Below are 23,418 nucleotides of genomic sequence, written 5' to 3' on the forward strand. Positions count from 1 at the left end.
CTGCCCCTACGGCCGGTGAGGCTATGGGACCGGTGAGGTGAGGTGAGAGTTGTAGTGGGTTGCTATCCACTGAGTCTAGAGCACGGTACTGACGCCAATCCCCCTTCTTTCACCGCCTTTTACCTCCCAAGTGAAGCAAGGTACCCATTTTTATAAAGTGATAAAAATCGAGCAAAGTGCCTGTCGCATGGGCACAACATCGGTGGCATAGCCGGGGACTCAAAACCAAGACTTCAGGGCTCTGATGAGCCAAACACCCTAACCGTTACGCCGACAAGGCACCTGGTACTAGTCTCTGGTGCATGTACACCCTGCGTTGAACGGAGGACAGACAGCACGTATCAACGGTCAAAGTTTGTTTTCAAGCAAATAGAATCACTTCCAGCAATCTGCCTGCGTGCGTACCAACACGTACGTACGTCATGAACATGAAAGTGTCTATCGTACTTCTGCTTCTTTGCCTAGCGCCTGTTGCTGTGTCTTTCGAAACTTGTGCCCACTTAAACCACTGTATCTGTGTAAAAACGGGCACATCTGTCCGCGTAAGATGTGGTGAAACATCGACTCATATCTATACAAGTATTCCATCACCATTACCATCGAACGTAAGTCAACTTTTCATATTTCTACAAGCAATCAAGTCAATAACACCGGAGGACTTTCCTTTGCTACCTCATCTGGAAGCAATCACGATAAAACGATGTCAAGTGAAGGAACTCATTCCGATGTGCTTTCAACATCTCCAGAGTCTCATTCAGCTACAACTTTCACACAACAGCATTCAGCATCTTCAAGCTAAGACTTTCTGGGGTCTAAAAAGCTTGAACGATTTGAACCTGCAAGAAAACATCATTGATTATATTGACGTGGAAGCTTTCGCTGGGCTTCAAGATCTGCGTAATCTGTTTCTGGATAGAAATGATCTCAAACGCATACCACTTGCAATGAGTTTTCTTCCTAAGTTGCAGTTTGTGTCTTTCGATAGGAATGCTAATATGCAACTCTTTCCTGTCGATTTGTGGCAAATTAAGCACATTTCCTTCGTAGCGATTCTGCAAACTGCCGCCGCCTGTGACTGCAAACTGTGGGGATATCGACAATTAACATCAAAGGCATGGGATATTCGTTGTGCTGACAAATATCTCATGGTGGAAAGGCAACTAAAAGACACTCCCTTGGAAGACCTTCGATGCCAGGCACCAATCATCAAAGTATTCCCCGGAAACCAGACCGCGAGAGTGGGCGATGACCTATCCTTCACCTGCCAAGCAGACTGTCTGGAGGGACTCCGTTTTACCTGGCTACAGACAAACCGTAACACTTCGAATTGGTCGGTTGAAACCTGGAAACTGGAGGACTTGTTCCGCGAAAACACACAGGGATTTATCTCTCATTACAACAGAAGCTGTGTTTCAGTTTTGCGGCTCAGGCGAGTTTCAGCGCACGATACAGGCAGCTATACCTGCCAGGTCACAGCGCCGCACATGGCCAGTGGAAGCGACACCGCCTTCTTGACCGTGAACGACTCCTACAATGTCGTGTCAGCCGTCTCAGAGCTCGTGTCTTACAACACGACTTCAAGCTTTCGGCAGAAAGACGACAAAATAATCACGCCGGCTCGCCCAAGTATTGACTACATTTATCTGTTACCATCTCATGACGAAAATAGTCTCATCGTCCAACCCGTTACCCTGCACATTATTGTTACAGTCGTGTGCAGCCATGTGGTAACTATGATAGCTATTGCCTCTGTGTTGTTTCTTTGTTCGCTAAAGCGCAACAGGCGGCTGAAAAACGTTGCTGAAATGTCTGACTTCAAAGGCGTTAAAGCAGCCATCATACAATCGGGACTACAAGCATCTGCTGTATCTTTTAACGCAGGCTTGAGTTCTCCTCAGGCTTTCCAACATAACCAGTGTAATCTTTATGAGAATGACAATGAAGTCAGTAATACAAATGTTGCAAATGGCTATGAGATGATTCCCGACTACTACAACGCACAAGCAGAGGTGGATTTTGTTCAAAACCCTACAACAACGGAAGACAACATTGAGAACCACCAGTATGAAACCATCCCGGACTATGTCAATGCTCACTTGGAGGATGGTGTCATGAAGGCACGTTACGAATCTGTCCTAAACTGCACCGGACACAGTCAGAACGAATGTTACAATCGTCCAACTATAATGATGAACGACGTGGTGGTCTACTCAGGATCCCAGGGGAACCAAGTAAGGTCAGGAAATGTGTCTCTTTATGACATTCAAGCAGCATTTTAATGCTTTCTGGGGACATATTTCATATAACATCAATCTGCTTAATCCTAGAATGTTGAAGTGCCTCTAAATCGTCGTCTTTGATTTATGTTCTAAAGACGTCTTGTGATGCAGTCACTAAGTGAAGGTGATCTCAAACCAGTTGAGTTCCAATGAATCCTACGAATAGGTGAGTCAACCTTCTACTGGTGGTGACAGAGAAGTCAGACGCTATGTACCATTTTACAGGCCCACATGTCGGTTAAGCGACACAGCCGGTATTCGAACTCACAACTTCTTGATACAAAGGCAGGGTCGCTCACTAACCACTAGACTACGCAGGCTACTTCGGTAGTGGCTATAAAAGCTCACCCCAAATTCCCCATCCCCTAGGATGTGGCACGTACAACAAGACACAATTGATTGATTTCAAAAAAAAATTTCATCAACTTTCCCTCCCTTACGAGTTTGACTGGTGGAAATTAGCCCATGGTTTCCATTTATATGGCGGTTCTAGTGTTGCTGCGTGTGTGGCCTTAATACCAACCCCTGACTAAGCTTTAAGGAGAACCTGTGGGCGCACGTTGTGAAGCTAAATTTAAACGTGCACATGTTATGTAAGATAGCGTGTCGCTAACCACCGTTGGTAGCGAATCAAAGCTGACAAAACTGGACTCTAGGCTATATTTTCGCGTACAAATCTGGTTTCATCAAGTCAACATTTGTAAATATCTAGATCCGTCTTGATTAAGTGGCTAGTAATTTGTCAACGGCCACATTATTTAACACACTTTTAAATACGAAAGCTTACCTTTGAAATGTGTATTATCGTGTAACATTGTTATAATTTTTTTTTCTTGTGCAAATCCATGTGCTGAGTTGATTATGGTGGAAGTGAACTGTCTGTCGCAATCTAATCATAAGTACATCTTTACTTTTTCCTACATTTTCCTAATTACGCCAATGACCTAACCGTTTTGGAAATTCTATAAGTTTTGCTTTAGGCCTTGATAATCTGTCTAATGATTAATTGCATTTAGTTCTAAAAGCATCTTCTCTCCTTCCCAGGAAAAACAATTCTCAAATCTTACTTTTGTGCAAAACATCTTGACAGGCACCAAATACTTTCATGATGACTAATTTCTCAACATTATCCCATCAATTTTACGGATTATTCATTTCATAGCTCTTATTTTACAGTGTTATCTGCTTTGTATCTACAATGTATGTATATTGTTCTTTGCTTTGGTGACAGGCTGACAGCATGAAAATAAGTCTGACTTGAGTATGTGAATTTCCCATCATGTATTGTTGATAAATATTGTAATAAAACAAGAATTAATGGTGTTTGGGGGAATTCACAAAAGCAGGATATTAATCTTTTTACTGTAAATATAACTATATTTCCTTACCACCATTGCTAATGAAACACCATGTATTAATGTGAAAAAATGTAGTGAATAAAGATGTGATTCTTTCAAAACTTTTCAACTTATCATCAGATTTGCATTCATAATACTATTTATATCTAATGGTATTATTATAAATAGACATAATAAAAAATGACCATACCATACACAAGTACAGTTCTCAAAATTGCAGTAGTCACAAACCAGAAGAAATAAATGAAAATGTTCCAAAAGTTCAGACAGACAAGAAATCATTGAATATTCTTTTATTGCACCCAATGTACATAGCTGTGACCTCACTTTGCTCTTTCACCCCTGACCTTATACTCTCTCAATCCCTCCTTAGAAATAACATAATAACCTGATAAAACCCACATGGATAAGAAAATACAGTTACTGTATGAATAATCGTCACACTTTTTGGTGGCTTTGTAACACACTGAGATTTGCTCATGTGAAAAAAACATGACATAGATGCACCAAATTCTTACTGCAAAGACACCATCTCTTAAAAAGTTAGTATCCCCTGAATGTCTTTTATATCTTTTTTACAAAAATGAGACCCATACATTAACAGAAGCCTTTTCTTGCTACTAGACTGGCCATATCCTGTGGCAGCTTGCAGAAAGAGTGACGCAAAGCCTTTCATCTGTTACTCACTGTGACTGGCATACATTACTGTGATGGACAAGATGTCAAATGCCTTGCTTCACTGATTGGAAATTGTCCTTGCTTTGATTGACAGCTTACGAAACAGAAGAAATGAAACCTGTGGGGAAGACCTCTATGTTCTTCTGCATCTGCATTTGTAAGATGAAATGCAAAGAAGTCTTTCCCAACAAACCTTTGCCTGTAAGTCAGGATTTTACTGTGCATTATAATTCTGATGAACTGAGTACTGGCCTTAGAAAAAAGCTTAAAAGTGTTTTTTCATGTCTGCAAATTACTACACGATGTTTGACCGTATGCCAGGTGGCTTTTCAGCATATGGGTTTCTGTCCCTATTGTACATGCATCTGCATTGATGTCTGCTATCCTCGGGCGTCCTTCTGTTGGTCCTTCTCTGCTTCCCTCTGTCTCTTCATGAGGATGTTGCACTGCAGCGTTCGGAGGCGCTCCATGGCGGGGGCAAACTCTCCCTGGATGATAACTGTCATCTCGTAGTACTTCAGTGCCTTGTCAATGTCACCCTGGGGAAGATGAACAGAATGTGAGAAGGAGGGGTAGATGGGAAGAAAATAAGTCAGAGTGTGAGACAAATGAGTGAAGGAATGGGTTAGAGATATGCCAAAAAGCAGTTACTGGATATGATGATTTTGGAAACGGCCAGAAGCAGTTTTGCAGTGTGGATCTGTAGCATGGATTTCTGAGTCAATGTCTCCTCCTATAGTTGTTATCTTTATTTTCTTGCCAAGAGTAAAACTTAAATCCCAGCAAAGCCAGCCAAGTCATAATTTTTTTTTAAATTATGAAGTTAGTGAGAATAACACTGAAATTAAATAGACGTCTCCACACAAGACTCACCATAGCAGCATAAATGTTGGCAAGTGTGAAGTGGTTGACAACAAGGTGAGGAGCAATCTCGACCGCCATCTGGGCCACCACGCGCGCATCGTGCCACAGGCCCGTCCGGTGGAAAATGTTTGCCATTCCAATCAGCGCAACATCCTAAGGAACAACAACACAACCATGCTTGGTATGAGAGGATTTGTCTTATATCATCATAATCCTGTGCAACACAGTTTGTAATTCTGTAATCCTAAATTTCTGTCTAACAGTATCTCCTCTTGTTTAAGTATAACCAACTTATCATGGTATTCAAAAATGCAAAATCCATGCAGCCTAGATGAAGCCTATGATCCTTTTTCTGCATACATTTCTATGTGTCATCATATCTGCACTGCTTACCTTCATTCTGTGTTGGGAGAAGTGTAGTGCCTGGCGCAGGCAGTCTATCGCCCTGTCACCGTTCCCTTCCACACGCCAGTACAGCGCCGCCATGCTGAGCAGGATCCAGGACGTTTGGTTCTGTGAAACAGAAAAATTATGAATTTTTACAAACAAGTAGTTATGAAATCAAAATCAAAATTATTCATCATCCCCAGTAACTATTGTTCAGTTTAGACTTAGGGTAGTCTGTGTAAAACAAACTCTGCTGTCCAGGGCTGTAGGGCTGGCCCCCTTCCATAGGTCAGTCAGCTGTTGGGTGGGTTACTATAAGCGAGATTTAATCAGGCTAGACTTAGGATAAAGACATCTTTCTTTTCACTTCCATATAAAACGTGGTAACTACAAACATGGGTACCTCCATGGCAACATCAACATCAGATGGAGGTGTAAGTGTAATAGCTTACACTGCTTTTGACCTACATGAACATGTAAGATGCACACAGGGCTCGAAATACTTTTTTCTGCATACCTGCACTGGTGCAGGTGGCATTGAAAATAACATGCACCAGACAAAACTTACCTGCACCACTCTGAATTGTATGGATCACACTGACATTGTTCAGGAACCATTATTTCATACTTAATAGGTGGTAACAGTCAATGCAGCTAATACCAATCCACATGCACCAACACCATAGGACATTTCTGTATAAAACCCAGTACATGTACCAGTGCAGGTTAGGTACAGGTAGACACCAGAAATACCTGCAGAGCTCCAATTATACCTGCACGACCCTGCATATGCAGATGGTATTTCAATCCCTGGCACATGATTACGAAGTACAGCCACAGCAGTACCAACCTTTGCTAGAGCTTTTGCTATCCGTGTTCCTACTTCCTCTGCCTGCTGCATGTCACCACCAACCATCTGAGGGAGGGAGATAAAAAAAAGTGTGTGGTTTGATGATTCAGAAATGCTTCAAGCAACTGCTAATAGAAACTGTCAATCTGTTATGGATAAAATCCACAACAGCAGCATGTTCTACTTATTGTTAGAGATTCTAACAACTCAACACTCAACAGAAAGACCATCTTTGTACAGCATAGACTAAGATTGCCAAAATACATGATTTGGATCTTAATCTTAGATCAGATGTGGAGGCTGGGACACAGAGTACCATGTAAGCAATACAACATGAACAAGTCTTTGAAGGGGACAAAAATAGTCAGACAGTACAAATCTATTCCCTTAGGCCTGTGTGCTAGCTAACACACTAAACATTGTATATTTCTTTTAGCCTTTATCAATCGTCAGACAGACAAAATTCCTGTTACGCACTAACAAAATACAATGTTGTTGCCAAACCTGGAGAACTTCCTTCAGTCCCAGTTCAGGCCCGTAGTTAATAGAGGATCTGTTGGCAACACCATCCAGGTGGTCCAGGGTGTGCATACTGACAACATCTGCAGTACACACAGGCTCCACAAGGGGGCCTGACAGTTTGGATTTGAAGTTGATGTGATCATGGATGCTGGAAAGAGAGCAATATGGTCATTTAAAGAAGGGTGAAAAGGTATGTAACAGACTGAGTACAGATAAGTTTTCTTGTCACAAAGCTTCTTCTTCCCAACTTAAGAATGCTTACAAAAGTTTTACAAGGGAAGAAAAAAATATCAGGACTAAATTTTTTCTTATTCACATTTGTTTGGCGAGGATTAGACAGGAAGCAGCATTGCTTATCTAGGTGATCTCCTCTTGCATATGAACAAAAATAATGACACACACACATACAAGACTCAAACACTAAATTCTGGACTAAATTCAGAGATGTTTCAACAATACTCAGAGTTGTATATTCCATGTAGGACTCACTTGACATCTTTAGCAGTAACTGAGAGCCATGTGCTTGTGAAAGTATGTATGTTGATCTTCTTGATGCCGCGGCAGTCGTCGGGCGTCGGCCAGCCTGGAGATGCATGGGTCTTTACCATGGGGGCTGAGAAAAAGACAAAGAGTCATCTTAATGACAGGCTGTGAAAAGTATATTCAGAAATCAAAATATTTTCAATGATAATAAATAATAATCATCCAGTGTATTTTGGCAACCAGTAGGTACCCCAAGTATGAGTAATGAGGCTGTTTAACGTGGTCGAGGCACCTCCTCGAGCACGGGACCCCCGTTTTACATCCCTCCCGGAAGACGATTTCGTGGAAAACTTCGTGAGGCTACAGCAATCCGGACGTCCTTGGTTGGTCCCCCATCCAAGCACAATCCGGACCGCGCGTTGCTTAACTTCCGAGATCGAGGGATCGGGTGAACCAACGCGCCACGCGTAGTAGTTAAATAGATAAACATAGTTGAATAGATAAACAGATAGATAAACTTATCATCTACGTGCAAGCACATCTAATCCTCATCTGATGGGAACCAAGAGACAATAAAACAGATTTTGAGTGTTAGAGGGAATGTATACAGGCTTCTCACCAAATATCATTACATACATATAAATATTTGATGTTTTGTATGTACATGATTGTTTTGTCATGAAGTCCAGTAGAAGATTAGTGGGGAGCCATAGGGCACGTCATCAATGCATTTTCAAATAAAGTCTCAAGTCTCTTTACCCTCCTCCAATATTATGATGAATTCCACCTTAAAATACACCTACACAAAACAACAGCAGCCATACCAGGGTTAGCAGCAGGGATCTTGGGCCCGTTGACTGGTAAAGCAGGACTGGGTGCAGAGTCCTGGAGAACAGCCACGTTCTTATCATCACAGGACTCTCCCACCAGCAGGTTGTCTGCATCGTTCTCAGCAATGTTCTGCAGAAATAAAAGGGAAGAGGATGTTTATAATACATAGCTATCACATGTCAGTTGTGCACTGTATTCATATTTAGTTCTTGGCTAGTGTATCAGCCCTAGAAAAAGATATCAAGAGAAAGCTGTGAGGGCAAGACATTGAACGTGAAAAGATTTCAGGGAAGATACAATCATTTTCTGTCATCCTATATACCTCAAACTAAAGTTTTGATTATTTGGAGGCCTGCAAAATTTTATCAAACTATATTGCCTGACAATAATTGAAAATTTGTTTCAAGGGGTAACCTAAAAGCCTAATTTGACCTCAGCCTTATTGAAAATTCCTACCACTACTTTTTCCCATTCAGAACCAGTTGTAATAGCCAGTTGCAATCAGGGCTGTCTCCAACTTTCAATCTTTTCGTCCGTGCACATATTGTTTGGGAGTCTATGTGTTGATTTTTCTTGTTAAATCAGTCATTGAAAGCTTACAAAACGACCTTTTCATCAATTTCATGTGATGAAATTTAGATCTAAGTACCAGGTGAAATTTTTGTCCATCCCAGCAATCAAATTTCTATCTCAGGACGGAGAGACAGGTCCTGCAGACAGCCATGGTTGCAATGGTATAAGATAAACTATATAATAGTGACACTCCTGTAGCTATCACTGAAAGCTGTGTACATACCAGTTCCTCCTTCAGTGTGTCCAGATCCACCGTCCCCTCGAAGTTGACCACGCCCATCTGTAGCAGATCCTGATCCAGATCAGAGGCCTTCACCTGCACTGTGATCTGTGGGACCAAACAGGGATCTAGTTAGGCCTACACATTTCCACACCCTGGCCCAGGGCCGGGCAACTTTGGGGAACGGAAAGTATGATATAACAGACACCAAACTACACAAGACACAAAGAAAATAGTCGTGGGCATTATTTAAATTTGTTCATATTCTAGATTTCTATTTTTGCTTTCATAAACAGCCAGACCGCGCCCTCGGTTTGGAAATGTGACGTTAGTCTTGTAGCATTGGCTTTTGTCATCAGGAAAATGTCCAGTTGTGTTCTTTTGTTTGCAAACAATTTACTTTGCCAAATGGTTTTACGTTTGTTGAAGAGATTCATTAGTCACGTATGTTCACAGTTAATAAAAGTTTTTCATTGATCAGTGACTTATCAAAGGTAAGCAAACATACCTCCAAATTTTCGATGACTGTTAGTCCATCATGTTCACGGAGTAACAGGAGGCAGGGGTGAGGGGCAGAAGATCCACGCAATTCTCGACCTAGTTCTCGCAACTCTCGTGAGAACTAGGTTACTCCGTGAACATGATGGACTGACAGTCATCGAAAAATTGGAGGTATGTTTGCTTACCTTTGATAAGTCACTGATCGATGAAAAACTTTAATTAACGGTTTTACGTTTGAAATTTAAAAGGTTTGTTGCCTTGATCAGACAGTAATATTTGTGGTAATATGGTAATATTGTGGTAATATTTGTATTCTTGCAGGTCATTATCCTTTCCACATCCTACTTCTTCAGAAAGATGTTGCAAAGAGACATGGTTATCTTGTTGAGACAGATCAAATAATGTTCACAACTGTATGTGGCTGAAAATATAGCAACTTTAGAACTTAATCATGCACAAAAAAGAGAAAGAATTCTCACCCAATGTGAGTTAGGGTCCCCTTGATCCACCAGAGTTTCTGATTGGTCCAAGATGCGAAATCCGTGAACGTTCATTGTTTTTCCCTGCACAAAGCAAAAGAAAGCAGCTCTTCACTATGCATGAAGGTTAATCTAAATCAGCACTTGCTGGAGAAGTGGGAAGGGAAGGGGAGCAGACATGCCTCAGTCTCATTCTGCAGAGCACCCGACAGGCACCATGGCAAGAGATATCCAAGGCGACACACAGAAAACAGACTGACATGCCAGCTGCACAAAGATCTTTTGAGAAACAGTTTCAATCTGTAGAAAGTTTGCACAATGCATCATTTGCAAAGAAAGACATGCCAAACATTCAATCCCTCTTGACGATCGTCACTGCGTCTCCAGTATGGAGGAAAGCAGTGTAGCTAAGATTCTGGAGAGAAAAACGTTGGCATGCACAGTCTTCTCATGTTTCAAGCACACCGTTGCAAGATATATATTGCACTTCTTATTGCACTTCAGAGTATAACATTTGTGAACCAATTCTCAGTCACACCTCCTCACAGTGCATCCCTTCCTCCATACCCAACAAGGTTTCCTGTGGAGAAAAGTCATAATTTTCCATTTGCAATAATTTTTTGTGCAAAATGATGACAAAAGAATGTATTAATGGAATGAGACAATTGTGTTTGCTTGCAAAATAAATGTTGTTTGTTATGGGACAATTACAGTCCCATAACAAAATATTGGCATAAGAGAACAATCAGACTCGGACGAACCATAGGGAGTCATGTCATATATTTTTCATTTCTTTCTCTGCAATGCATCTGTAAACTCACTGTCTTTCAGACAGTCCAAAGGTACGCAATGTGCTACATGCATTACTATGTTTTTATCACAACATATCACAACCTCATCACGCTTTTTATTCTTCCAGGTCCAAGTCCAGCCTTTAAATCCTGCTCAAATCTCTTTATCAAAGGCAAAAGCTGTTCCTTTGTACAGCCTAGGTGGAAAACCAGTACCAGAGCAAATTACAGTAATCAATATCTTCAAGTTCTATCAATTCTACGTCTGGTACAGGTAAGTGTCCTCACCAGTAATTTGATTGTTCCTTTTGGTCCTTCCGGTGTGAGGTCCAGTTGGATGCTGGACTCGTCTGACTCCATGTCCACTGGGGTGCCGTCCTCCACAAACTCTGCATCTACAACAGCTTCTATCACCTCCTCTTCTTCCTCTAAATCATCACTGGTCAACTGTGTAGACTCCTCTACTGTATCCTGTTCTGTAGCAGCTGTCTCCTCTTCTGTTCCCACTCCCACTTCCTCAGTTTTGCCTTCCTCCTCCTCCCCACCATTGTCCTGCTCCTCCCCACTACTGTCCTCCTCTTTGTCCTCTTCATCCCCCTTATCACTGTGCTTGGTGTCAACACTGGCATTGTTTTCTTCCTGTGTTTAAAAGGGGCACAGTGTGAGGGCACAATTAGTTTGACTGCAAACAAAAAAAAAACCATCCTGTAGTTTTTAAAGGAATTTGCATTTTCTTTACATGCTAACTTATCTGTGACACAAGCCACATGTGGCACATGTGGTGCTGCTGGTTGCACCATACAGGTCTGATATCACTATGGAAATACTATGCAGAATAACACTCAGGATGGGCCTCTTTTCCATCAAAAACCTTGATGAATACTTTTCCTTAACCTCCCCCTTTTGGTTCTCTTTTCACTCTCTTTCCCTTCCCCCATTCCTTTTCTTATCACTCTGTTTCCTTCCTAACTGTCCTTACTCTTGTCCTCCTCACCTTTGCATATTTAGCGGGTCCTGTGATCACCCCCACCCCCATGCAGGCTGGCGCCGGCTCCGGTGGTTTACCGTTCCTGGGTTGGTTACACTTCTGACAGGCGGGTTTCTGACACTGCGGACGTGCGGGCCATTGTACGTGTGGGCCGTTGTGCGGCAGGATACAGAGGGCCTCGCCAGGCGCCAGGACCATGGGCGGCCGGCACTGCTGCTTGCACTGCGGTGTGTTGTGTTGAACAACATGCTGGCAGGCTGGGGAGAAAGAAAATAGCAGACTGTGCATGAGTGCCCCCTAGCAGAATGGTAATGAACTGTATGACTATGGACTTTGATGATAGTGTTCATAAAGTTGTTGCCATAATGCTGGGACTCTGATACAATGTCAGATATTTCATTGTGTTGTTCATACATGTATGTAATACTATTTGATATAAACACTCTCTTATACGTTTTCCATTAAAGTACATGTAAGATCATAAAAAAAATACACTATCATGGATGGTGAAAATGTTGTTTTCAGGTCCACTGTCTGTATATGTCCTTTGGATTGTAGTCATTCTGCATTTCACATTTTCATAACTTTCTTTTATGATATATTTGTGCGTGCATTTTCCCTTTTCCCTGCTTTTATTCCAACTGCTGATCAAACTTTTTTTCCATGTCCCCCCCTAAGTCTAAAATCCGACCCTTACGAATGATCCTGTTGACGGCGGGAGACTTCTCCTGCGGGCGCACGTTGTAGAACTTCTTGTAGCAGCGCAGGATCCGCAGGGTCTCGAAGGCTGCCGTGTAGGACGGGTCAATGTCCAGGGCCGTCTCCAGGGACTCCATGGCCTGCTCCATCTGCCCCTTGGCTGCCTTGGCCGTGCCCAGGGTGAAGTGGGTGATGGGCTGGAACAACACCGACCACAGTCAGGACTTTCTTCACATTATGGGCATGCTTTCACTGAAACTCCTTTTTAAACTTTTGATTCTGATACAGTGGTCATCCTTCTGACGGTTTATCAACTCCATCCTAAACTTTTGTTTAAAGTGCTTCCCACACCAGATGGCGCATAGGGCAGCACTCGTCTTACACTTGGAAGGGGTGTTGCTATTCGATGACCAGATCTTTTGCAGCACTGAATATAAGTACACAATGTACATTTTGTAGATGGCACCAAATTTGCCACTTGTAATTGCAGATCATATTTTTAACAGTGGATTTTAAGAGCCAAGAGATGCTACATGACTGTATGGGACTATACTATATCAAGTTTTGTTGTTTGACATGTTACCATGGTGATTGGTGGTTTCTAGGGTAAGGTGGCAAATTTGGGACCGCCTCCGGTAATGTTTGAAAACTAAACAAAAATGTTTGAAATTTAATGATTCTATTTGAAATTTAAGATTATTTATCTTTACCAAATGTGCATGAATAGGGAATTATATCATGGGTCATGAACAAATCTACACATCTCCTATGGATAAAGTTTCCTTATGCACATGTACAAAGGGCTATCTACACTGTACAATGTACAAGTCAGTGTCACCTCTGTGTCGTTGAAGCGCAGGGCCTCGTGTAGCAGCGTGATGGCGTCGTCCACCTTCCCGATCTGGTGCAGCACATTCGCCATGTTGACCAGCGGCACGTCCGTGTACTGTGACGGCACGAAGTGCAGCGCCCGCCGTATGCACTCGATGGCCTGGTAGGGGTTCCCCGCCACGCGCCAGTACAGACCTGCCAGGTTAAACAGTGTCCAGAGGGGTTCCGCTTTCTGGAAAGAACAACATCAACGATAATCACTTCTGTAAGAAAACTTCAAAAAATAGTAAGGGCATGCAGGAACTGGTAAACTCATCTTTGGTCAGTTTTACCTCATGTTAGTCAGAATACATGAAAGGCCTCCTTATGTTGCGAATGCCAAATGAAATTCTAGTCATCACTGTATGATATAAATTATCATGCTACAAGGTATAACTGTCCATGGCTATCAATTCTAAGGATGTTATCCTCAATTTATTCAATCGTGGTCTGTACCATGAATACCCATTATTTGAAAAGGCACTTCTATGATTTTCTATACAAGGTAGGGATCAAACACTTCCACAGTTGCGATATGAGAAAAAATTAAACCTATTAGTTAATGATATATGAGATTCAGCTTTATGGAAATGAAAAGGAAATGTGGTTCTAAATACAGGGCCTAAAAAATGACGGGAAGTTCACCCCTTCTGAAACAGTTTGTAGAACTTAAGACAAAATTTTTCAATGACAATTTATCCATAATGTCATAGCACAGGTGGCAAATGCATTTTTCTACTAACGATTTTAAGTGTACTTTAAAACATGCAACTTGCATGCAGAATGAAAGGTAAGTATACAGAAAAATCTACACATTTGTCTGACATGTTACTACATACATACATACCTACACACATGTGCTAATTGCATGCTAACATGCTACACAGACATGGTGCAAAAAAATTACACAACATGCAGCACATGCAACTAGACTACAGACACATTTGGGGAGGGTATGGGTCAGCTGCAGAAACTCTTCAACCAAAACAAAAAAACTATTCTATTGATTGAAGTAAGTCTTGTAGCATCCTTTTTATTTGTGAGCTAAAATGTTGGAAGTTTCCGGCCAAATTTTGAATTCCTTTGTTTTAAAAAACAATCTACAAAGAGCAAAAGTCAATCAAATTGCATCTAAAAGCGGACTTTAGATGCTGAAAATTGAACTGCTTTTTAATAACTGTGAGTGATTTGCAGATGGTGTGCTAATTATTGTAGCAACATGTTGAACTTTTAACCATGGTACAGCTGGTACGTACTGTATAACACAAATACTTTTTGTGAGTTTATGATCTAGCATCTCTACAAAAATCTATACCTTAATCAGGACCTGAATCTGTATCATATCAAAAGTAGCTTCAAGTGCATGGTTGCCAAATCTACTAGAAATGTTATGCTATATAAATATAATAACCATTGTGTATTTTAAAGGTAAGAAGTAATCTTATGCTTGTTAGTTTTTCACAGAAGCATGCAGTGTTAAATGGGTCAGGAGCAAAAAGGCCTTCATTTTGAATGAAATGCAACAAAACCGCCCCTGCAATTTAGTGGCATGATCCAAATATCAGTCACATTTTTCAGCAATGTCAGAATTTGGATCAGTCCACTCAATACACAGGGGTGGTCAGTGTGATTTTTTTTCCACACAGATGTACCTTGCGCAGGGCCAGATCCACTCTCCTTCCCAGCTCCCGTTCACTTTCTGACCAATCAATCTCACCCTCTGATCTTGTACCCAGGGTGGCATGCTGCCGCCAAGCCTATACAAATCCCACCACCAACCAGAGCATGCAGCGTAGCCAGGCACGGAACCGCACATACGGCACAAGACAGCAAAAGAAATATACAGAACTTAAAAAGAAAACATTTAACTGAAGAGGGGGTGGTGGATTCTACCAATTATGTGCCTCCAGCAACAGGATACATTCTATTTCAGAGTTCATCTCTTTCAAAAGTGATTATGAAAACTGATTTTGAATTTTTTCCAAAAATTTTATTCAAACTAAGAATTTACAATGGAGGCATACGATTGGAATGCATCCAACACCTACATCCACCACATGCACGGCTAATACATGCAATTTACATAGAGCACCAAACGAACGTTCACTGCACTGGGTCTACCTGCTCGATAGCTGACAGAATACGCTGACCAATTTCTTCGGTGTGAACGTTCTCGGTGGTACGATACGCGGCCAAAATGAGAGGCTTCCATAGTGGTGGTGGTGTGAAGAAACAACATACAGTTAGGCATAACAAAGCTGTTAAACTTTGTGGACAGACATGTTCAGTTAGGCCGGTAAAGCAGATACAGCTACATGTAGACACAGAACAAAAACTTCATCTTTCTTTAACAATTATAGTTTTTTCAATACATTTCAAATGTAATTCTCCGCATGGTGCAACAGTACAGACACATTTCTTTGCAATACCAAAATATAGAGAGTTTGAAGCCTCTTAATCAAATTGAATGTTGTTTGTGTTGTTTTTTCGTTTAATTTTAATTTTTTTAGAGTTAGCTCTAACAAATGTAGCATGCTAGTTTTTTAGGAAGAGAAACATTATAATAGATTTTGCATACCGCTTTCATATTGTTGTCCAGGACCTTTTTGGGAAGTTTCTCCCGTTTTCCGACCCCGTCCACGTGATCGTAGGCAGTCTGTGTGTAGGGGAGGTTGACAACTGTGGTGCAGACCGGTTTGTACCAGGGGAGGGAGTGCTCCTCCTCCTCTGTCAGCTGTACAGCTTCATTCAACAACTCATGCATCCTGATGTACAGAGATGTACAATCGTTACAATCATCATCAAAAAATCATTATCGTGGACAAGTTATCCGGACTACATCCAACCTCTTTCCTCTAAGTTTGCTTAATCAACTTGATCCAAGGCTTGCTGTCTAAAATTTAAGGTGCAACATGAAGGAAAGATGCTGCTAAGAATATACAGTATTGAACAACAGTATTCATAATTATCATAAGATTCCTACAATTAAATGAATCAGTCTACAGACTGCATTTTGATGGTCTGTACAATAGTTGAACGGAACAACAAATTCTTAAGACTTAAGTCAATTTTGACAAATCTGCATTAGTACTCCAAAATTTTATTTTTCTTTCACTACCAGACATGACTTACTGGAACCCCTTGTTCTCCGGAGGCAGGTAGGTGGTGGGGAACTCGTTCCACCCCGGCAGCCGCTGGACCTTAGCCTCACAGTCCTCTCGACTGGGCCACAGGGGGTCCCTGTGGGAGGGGGGCATTTTAACAAAACAATTATGATTCTACAATCTTGACGCTTATTCTTTCTTTGTTTCATAAAGTCCACAATAAAGGGCTGACAGACTTTTTGTTTTACATCAAGGGAAACAGCCCCAACTGACTTGACCAAAACTTTATAAGTGAGATTTACTGATTATGTCCAAGTCTACATCACCATTATTCAAGATGATCATTCTAGCTACTGTTAAAAGCAACAAAATGCATGACTGACTTGGTAACTGTACAATATTGTTTATGTTGTATGATTGTTATATACAATTCCATTTCTGTACAGCAATCACATTCAAGTTTTGTACTGTAGAAAAGTTAATGATATAAGATAGCAAGAAGCCACGTCATCCTACAAGATTCCTGAAGCCACTCACCTATACTGGTCATAAGCTAGTTTATCACTAGCCTTGTCTGCAGGAGGTACAGAGTTTGGGGTGGGTGTGCCTACAGGAGGGGTGTCCGGCAGGACTGCAGACCCGTGTGGGGGGAGGGGCTGAGCTGGCAGGGGTGGCTTTCTCTCACTCTGTTGAAATAGAATGTTACACAATATATATTTGTTCTTTGCATGGACGGCATGTAATTTCAATGTTGTGAAAAGTTATTAGTCAAAAGAAAGCCTTCATAAAAAATATGGTACACATGAATAAGGATTTATAAAGCCTTTTGAGTCATGTCTTAATTCACTAAATGCTGATGTCAATGGATATTTGGTTTTAGTTAGTTTCTATGACATTTGAGAAGTCTGAACTCCACTGACTTCTTCATAATATAAACTTTTCCACATGACATAACAAAGCGCTTCAAATTGTGTAGCACCCATTTAACCTTTTTGTTGTGGGTCTGCAAAATGGAGACTTGATCTGACTAATTACTGCTACTAAATGTGTTTTATGACTGCTCACCAGCACTGGGGTGTCCTTGACCTTGGGCGGGATGATGCTGAAGTTACAGACGACGATCTGCTTCCCGTACTCCATCTTCATGGTGCACTGCTGCTGGTCTTCTTCTGGAACAGATTGCACAGGCGCAACACAGGGTCAGGATAAAAAAAGGAAAATGATCTCGATCCAGTTTTATCTCATGTGACAACTAAAGGAGTTTATCTTAATAAACCAATCATAAAGAAATATCACTGGTGTAAATGGGTAGGTACATGTACAAAAACAGACAGTGCAAAACAGATTTACAGCAGGTAACTATACGAAGAACATCTCTAGATAAACGGGCAATATCAGACATCTGCAAAAACTCCCTTACCCAGCCGCCCCTCGCGGATACCTTGTCGCTGGTACTGTAGGTGGGACTCGAACTGCAGTGCACGCTGGGACTGCTGGTTGTCGCGCGTGGAGATCTGCTCCAGGTACACCTCGTGCAGCCGCTGGTAATCCTTCAGTTCACTCAGGGTTCGCTCCAGGGATCTGTGGCAACCAAAAATATTCTAACTGTTCTGTATGTATCAGCGTGAGTAGAGTGATCATAAGTCATAGCAAAGACTTGAAAAATGGTACTCCTTCAGTTCACTCAAGGTTCTCTCCAGGGATCTGTGGCACCAAAAATATTCTAACTCTTCTGTATGTATCAGTGCAATGGCTACATGGAAGTGGGTTACTAGAGTGGTCGACTTATATTCTGGCCAAGTCATAAAACAGACTTTAAAAATGGTACAAGTTGCTTCCTCTGCTTAGTACTCTGCATTTGACAAGGAATATGGAAGTTGAATACACTCCAATATCAGTGGACTAGCCTCCTGCTGTAGAGATGGCACAAAGTGGCCCAAGTGCTATCGAAACAAGATGGGTGCCAGCCTATGCACCATGTGGTGTAGGAAGGACTAAAATAACTATCATAGTAAGCTAATTCTGCATCAACCATTACCAAAGTCTTTCTATCCTCTTTGGCAGATTAGCATCAAAATTCACCGTAAGACTTGAGTCAAAGATCAAACAAAAACATCACACAAAATTTTTACACAGCTTCTTACAGATAAAAACTTTGACAAGAAGTAAAAACAGCATCTGAGGCTCTGACCTGTGTTGAGCCTCAAGAGCCTTCTCCAGTTTGAAGTGGCACAGCACGGCATGGCGGCGTTTTATGGCAGCATCAAAGTCCCGCTGTAGCTCAATCGTCTTGTCGAAACACTCCACCGATCTGTTGTACTCACTTAACACCTGTAGATGCAAGGTCAGCAATTGTTGAATTCTTAAGAACACAAGTCAGACCAACTTTATTTAGGATGGGTTCAGTTCAGGTGAGCCAAAACAGTCCCCACACGGAATGGCTTCAGCCATGCTTTTCTACCTTGCAAAAGCATGCATGTCAATATCGTACTTTTAGGCATTTAAGTTAGTGAATTTGGGACACCCCACTATTTTAGTAAACTACCTACCATTGTCATCTAGCACAATCATTATGACTTTCCAATATCCCTGCTAGCACAAGGATGAGCCCATAGTTGTCAAAAGTAAGATGTTCCCAAACAATGGTGCTTAGTGATTCAGAACAGATCAATGTAGCATGCCTGGCCAGGCTTTGGAGCCTCTGAGTCACACTGTCCACACCAGAATTGTGATGACCCGGCATGTTTCCCAGCCAAAATGTTTTCTGGCGTGTCTAATGTACTTTGGGCATGAGACAACTCTTTTTGTCACACATGACTGGATTTCAGGAGTCTAGATTAGAGGTAACAATGTACAGACTGTGGGACTTTTGATGATGTTGCTTCTTGACATATATCCTATTATTGGGGTGATTTTCTACAAGCTAATGACAAAAATACACACTTTCTACCAGTTTTTTGTTGTTGTTTTTTTACTCAAAGTCAGCGGTATGGCCTTATATAGTTAATGAAATTGTTTTGTTCAAATTTGAATTCCTGATGATCAGCATAGAGGGAAAGGACACTTACAAAAAATGTAGGACGGACAACATAAGGGAAGACATACACTTCCCCAACAGTGTCAACCCAAATGATTGAGGATGCTGGCGAGCTGCCATCAAGCCCCCTCATCTATGTCCAAGCACGTCTAACCCCCACAGGATGGGGAACAACAGACCATAAACTGGATAGTGAGTGTGGGTGTGATGTGTATCTGTGGCCCATATTATTAGAGAATCATGCAGTTTACACGAGATAGATCTTAATATTACAATTCAGATATTCATTCAAACATCCACACCATGTCCTTTTTCACTACTATGCTCTAGAGAGATGACAGCCAGGTACGCAGAGTACAATAATATCATTTCTCTAAAATCATTCTTCTAACCATGCGAAGAATAACAAATCCAATTTCAAATTGGGATATGTAGTTACTCAGAGAACTCTGGACACAACCAACCAAACCAATCTGTCAGGCTTTACTTACAGCATAGACGTTTCCCAGGTGGAAGTATTTGACGTTGAAGTCTCTAGAAATGTCCAGCGAGGCGTGTGTAACAACAGCAGCCTCCTCGGAGTAGCGCGCCCGGTGGAGGATGTTGGCCAGGTTCAGTAGGGCTACATCTCGGTGCTCCCTACAACAACAAAAAACACTTGCTTTGGTACAGAACAACATAAGTTCCATCAACAGGAGATGAAGGCAACACAATCAGCACTATCCTTGGATACTCCCTACAACAACAACAACAACAAAAACTTTTTTTTGTACATAAAGACAACATCTCCATCAACAGGATTTGAAGTCAACACAATGAGCACTACCCTTAAAACACCATCCAGTGTCATCCAGATGAACTGGATGAGATTACTCCCAGTAAGAATTCTGTGTAGTTTGATTCCCCCCTACAGTACCAAGTAACAGCACTGGTCTCTTCTGAGTCTAAGATACATCATACAAGTTTGCTTCACTCTCTATTGAGCAGCCATCAAAAATAAATTCTTGTGCCTAAACTTAAGAAAGCTTTCAACTACACATGTAATACACAACTGAACCTACTTCAACATTTGCACATTTAACCAGCCCGGTGTTGCATAGCAGGTAGAATAATAAAACAGGGAGACTTTTAATCTTTTGATGGTTGTATTAAACTTTTGAAGCCACAGTTTTAGTTCAATACATTACATGTCCCCTGACCTGGGTGAGTAGTGCAAGGCACGCCTGGTACACTCGATCATGTTGTTGGCATTTCCCTTGATCCTCCAGTAGAAGGCAGCCAGGTTGTACAGCACCCAGGAGGACTGGTTCTGAAATATCAGGGGAAAAAAGCTTATATAACAATCACAATACATGAAGGTTAGACACCACATTCAGATATATAGTAAACTAGAAAGGTAACATTGGCAAGCAAATATATTTGTGCATAACATTTACCTAATGTCCAGCCTAACAAACTACTGCTTTGTTTATTGTTACTCCAACACATTTATACATTTATCTGTTATAATGGTAACTAGTGTCTCCAGCTGTCAAGCCAGTTGCTACATTATATAATCAGAACACCACAGGGTGTCCACCACTTAATAATACCAATAACCATGGATCTTATTTGAAGAAGAAGAAGGAGATGAAACGGCCCGGGAGCAGAAACAAAAATGTTTCCCTTTCCGTGAAGGTAAACATAATCAAGCATCGGGACATATTTCCTACAGAATCAGACATGTTGCATTTCACATAGCAACCACAGTCTTTCATCTGTTAATAACTTACTGAAACAGACAGAGGATCTACACCTACCCCTCCTGCCCCCGCCTCTGCCCCACCCGGCCCAACATACACAAACACCAACACACACAATCAGATCACACACATGCATACACACACACATCTATATACCTTCTCCATGCCATCAGCGATCCAGTGGCCCAGCTTGGCGAGGTCCTCATTCTTGGGCAGGGCACTCCGCAGACCTGGCTCAGGTAACCCAGTCAGGTTCTTCCTATTCTGTATGCCCTGTCAACAAAAGTGGATCAGTGCTTTATCATCAAATATAAGTCAATTTAGGAAGGGTAAGTTGGATAACTGTGGACAAGGTTTGTATCAAGTCGAAGACTTTAATCCCCTTGGTTCATGGTTCTATAGGGCAAGACAATGCTACAAGCAGGCTTTGAGTATCATCCCATCCTGCATATCATTGGTATGAAAAAGTCAAAACATATCTTTCAGAGGCTTTACAAGAGATCATCATAATGTTTTCTGTTATTGATGATAATATTTTGTTGTTCTGTATGTAGCTTTGTAGTACTATTGTCTATGTATATAGCTAGTAGTTGTAATTGTTTGTCATACATTGTACCTTGTGTTATTGTTGAGCAATAAAGTTCATTAATTCTGAATAGCCTATAATCTATGTGTTTCTTAAGTACAGCCCACGATGCAAGTGACAAGAGTTTCTGCACTTGATCTTGTCCATGTAGGATCCAATAATTCAATTTTATGAATTTGTATTGGATGCATCATTGGTCCCCTTTGCCATTGTCAATATAATTAGTACAGTATCTACAGATATCATTTCTCAGGGCTTTGTTCTGACTACATCTAAATAAAGTGCACTCCATTGTTTAGTCCATCCATTGGACAGTTCAAAAACAACTAGATATGCATCTTTCATCAGAATGGCAATCTGCCCTTTTGTCACATAGGCAACATTCCTGTGAAAGGTCATGTGTACACAAGGAAACATTTCCACCATCAACATGTTGTCTGAATGACATTAGAAAACAAATGTTGCTCCAACAGTTTATTTTCAGTACTTTACTGGGATATCCATGTATTCCAAATATATTCTAGTAAACAATGCAACCATATAGCCAGCGTTGTCGGACAAAAAAAGAAAAGTCATGTACCTAGCTACTTTGGATAGCAAACATATAAAAAGGGACTTTTCTTTCTTTTTTTCAAGGCTACAATAGTTGTATTGTTTATTAGAATGTCTTTTGAAGTTGAACATTATATTTGGGTATATTCAAAAGATATTGCAAGTCCGGTAACTAGCTACTTTGGATAACAAACATGTTATGCATGATGTACAAAGTATGATGTACAGTTGTACATTGTTCATTGTGAGAACCACTTCTTGTTTTCAGTCCGTGAACAAGTCAAAAAACACAACCATTATCATGATGTGATGCTATCAGTGATGGAAAAAAAGGTGCCATTATCAGATTAAGTCTTTGTGTGCTCCAGAATTGCCTGAGGACAAATATCTCCAACAATAGCATTAGTCATCATTTCAAGCATCTGCTCTATCATACATGCACGTGAAGGCATTTCTTCCAGCAAGAACCAATCCCCAAAAGCAACTCTTTCTTCTCCTTCACAAAAGTCTTCAATGTTAGTCATACTGACAAAACAGACAGGTCATTGAACCCTGCACTACAGTCAACAGGAGTACATACTGGATAACAGATTTGCAAACAAACCCTCTGGTCTACATGTTGTGACAAAGTTTATGGATTACTGTAAATGCATTTACTTTTATTAGTCTTATTTCACTGTAGGATGAAAAGCAGGTTTTGGTAGAGTCTGAAGTTTACAGTTACAACTATTCTGTAGTACAGTTGAAATGAAAAAAAAAATATATATATAAATGTATTTGTAAATTATGACATAATTTTGCAGTAAGGAGTCACCATGAAAACTGCAAAAATAAAATAAAAGCAGACATTTCAAGAGTTGCAGTAGTTACACCTGTCCCCACCTATGAAATGGATTGTAAAATTGGTCTGTCTGCACCAGAGGCCATGGGGAAATGGCTATAAGTTGTTGCATCATCTGTTCACACTGATCTTTTCATTGAAATCTTGGCACAATGTGTTAGAATCATCAGGTAGTTCTCAGAC

At 41.1% G+C, this 23,418-nt stretch overlaps 1 protein-coding gene across 5 annotated transcripts in view; it reads right to left on the reverse strand.

Moving 5' to 3' along the window:
* Nucleotides 1–3,915: 3,915 nt before the first annotated feature.
* Nucleotides 3,916–23,418, reverse strand: part of LOC118413336 (tetratricopeptide repeat protein 17-like) — a 27,392-nt gene continuing 7,889 nt past the window's right edge. Inside the window, exons 6-29 of one of the 5 annotated variants that reach the window (XM_035816668.1) lie at nucleotides 21,413–21,529; nucleotides 20,714–20,823; nucleotides 20,006–20,153; nucleotides 18,669–18,808; nucleotides 17,898–18,058; nucleotides 17,543–17,646; nucleotides 17,015–17,163; nucleotides 16,506–16,613; nucleotides 15,952–16,138; nucleotides 15,026–15,130; nucleotides 13,342–13,566; nucleotides 12,502–12,700; nucleotides 11,811–12,061; nucleotides 11,105–11,455; nucleotides 10,564–10,605; nucleotides 10,026–10,109; nucleotides 9,049–9,153; nucleotides 8,246–8,381; nucleotides 7,428–7,551; nucleotides 6,921–7,086; nucleotides 6,417–6,482; nucleotides 5,573–5,692; nucleotides 5,189–5,332; nucleotides 3,916–4,854 (exon numbers count right to left, since the gene is read on the reverse strand). In XM_035816668.1, coding sequence (XP_035672561.1) covers nucleotides 4,696–4,854; nucleotides 5,189–5,332; nucleotides 5,573–5,692; nucleotides 6,417–6,482; nucleotides 6,921–7,086; nucleotides 7,428–7,551; nucleotides 8,246–8,381; nucleotides 9,049–9,153; nucleotides 10,026–10,109; nucleotides 10,564–10,605; nucleotides 11,105–11,455; nucleotides 11,811–12,061; nucleotides 12,502–12,700; nucleotides 13,342–13,566; nucleotides 15,026–15,130; nucleotides 15,952–16,138; nucleotides 16,506–16,613; nucleotides 17,015–17,163; nucleotides 17,543–17,646; nucleotides 17,898–18,058; nucleotides 18,669–18,808; nucleotides 20,006–20,153; nucleotides 20,714–20,823; nucleotides 21,413–21,529 — 3,501 coding nt within the window. In that variant the 3' untranslated portion in view covers nucleotides 3,916–4,695. Of the gene's footprint in view, nucleotides 4,855–5,188; nucleotides 5,333–5,572; nucleotides 5,693–6,416; nucleotides 6,483–6,920; nucleotides 7,087–7,427; nucleotides 7,552–8,245; nucleotides 8,382–9,048; nucleotides 9,154–10,025; nucleotides 10,110–10,563; nucleotides 10,606–11,104; nucleotides 11,456–11,810; nucleotides 12,062–12,501; nucleotides 12,701–13,341; nucleotides 13,567–15,025; nucleotides 15,131–15,494; nucleotides 15,579–15,951; nucleotides 16,139–16,505; nucleotides 16,614–17,014; nucleotides 17,164–17,542; nucleotides 17,647–17,897; nucleotides 18,059–18,668; nucleotides 18,809–20,005; nucleotides 20,154–20,713; nucleotides 20,824–21,412; nucleotides 21,530–23,418 lie in introns of all 5 variants that reach the window. The other 4 variants (XM_035816669.1, XM_035816670.1, XM_035816672.1 and 1 more) reach the window with 4 other exon arrangements.

Source organism: Branchiostoma floridae, chromosome 4, assembly GCF_000003815.2.
Source record: "Branchiostoma floridae strain S238N-H82 chromosome 4, Bfl_VNyyK, whole genome shotgun sequence".
Taxonomy (NCBI): Eukaryota; Metazoa; Chordata; class Leptocardii; order Amphioxiformes; family Branchiostomatidae; genus Branchiostoma; species Branchiostoma floridae.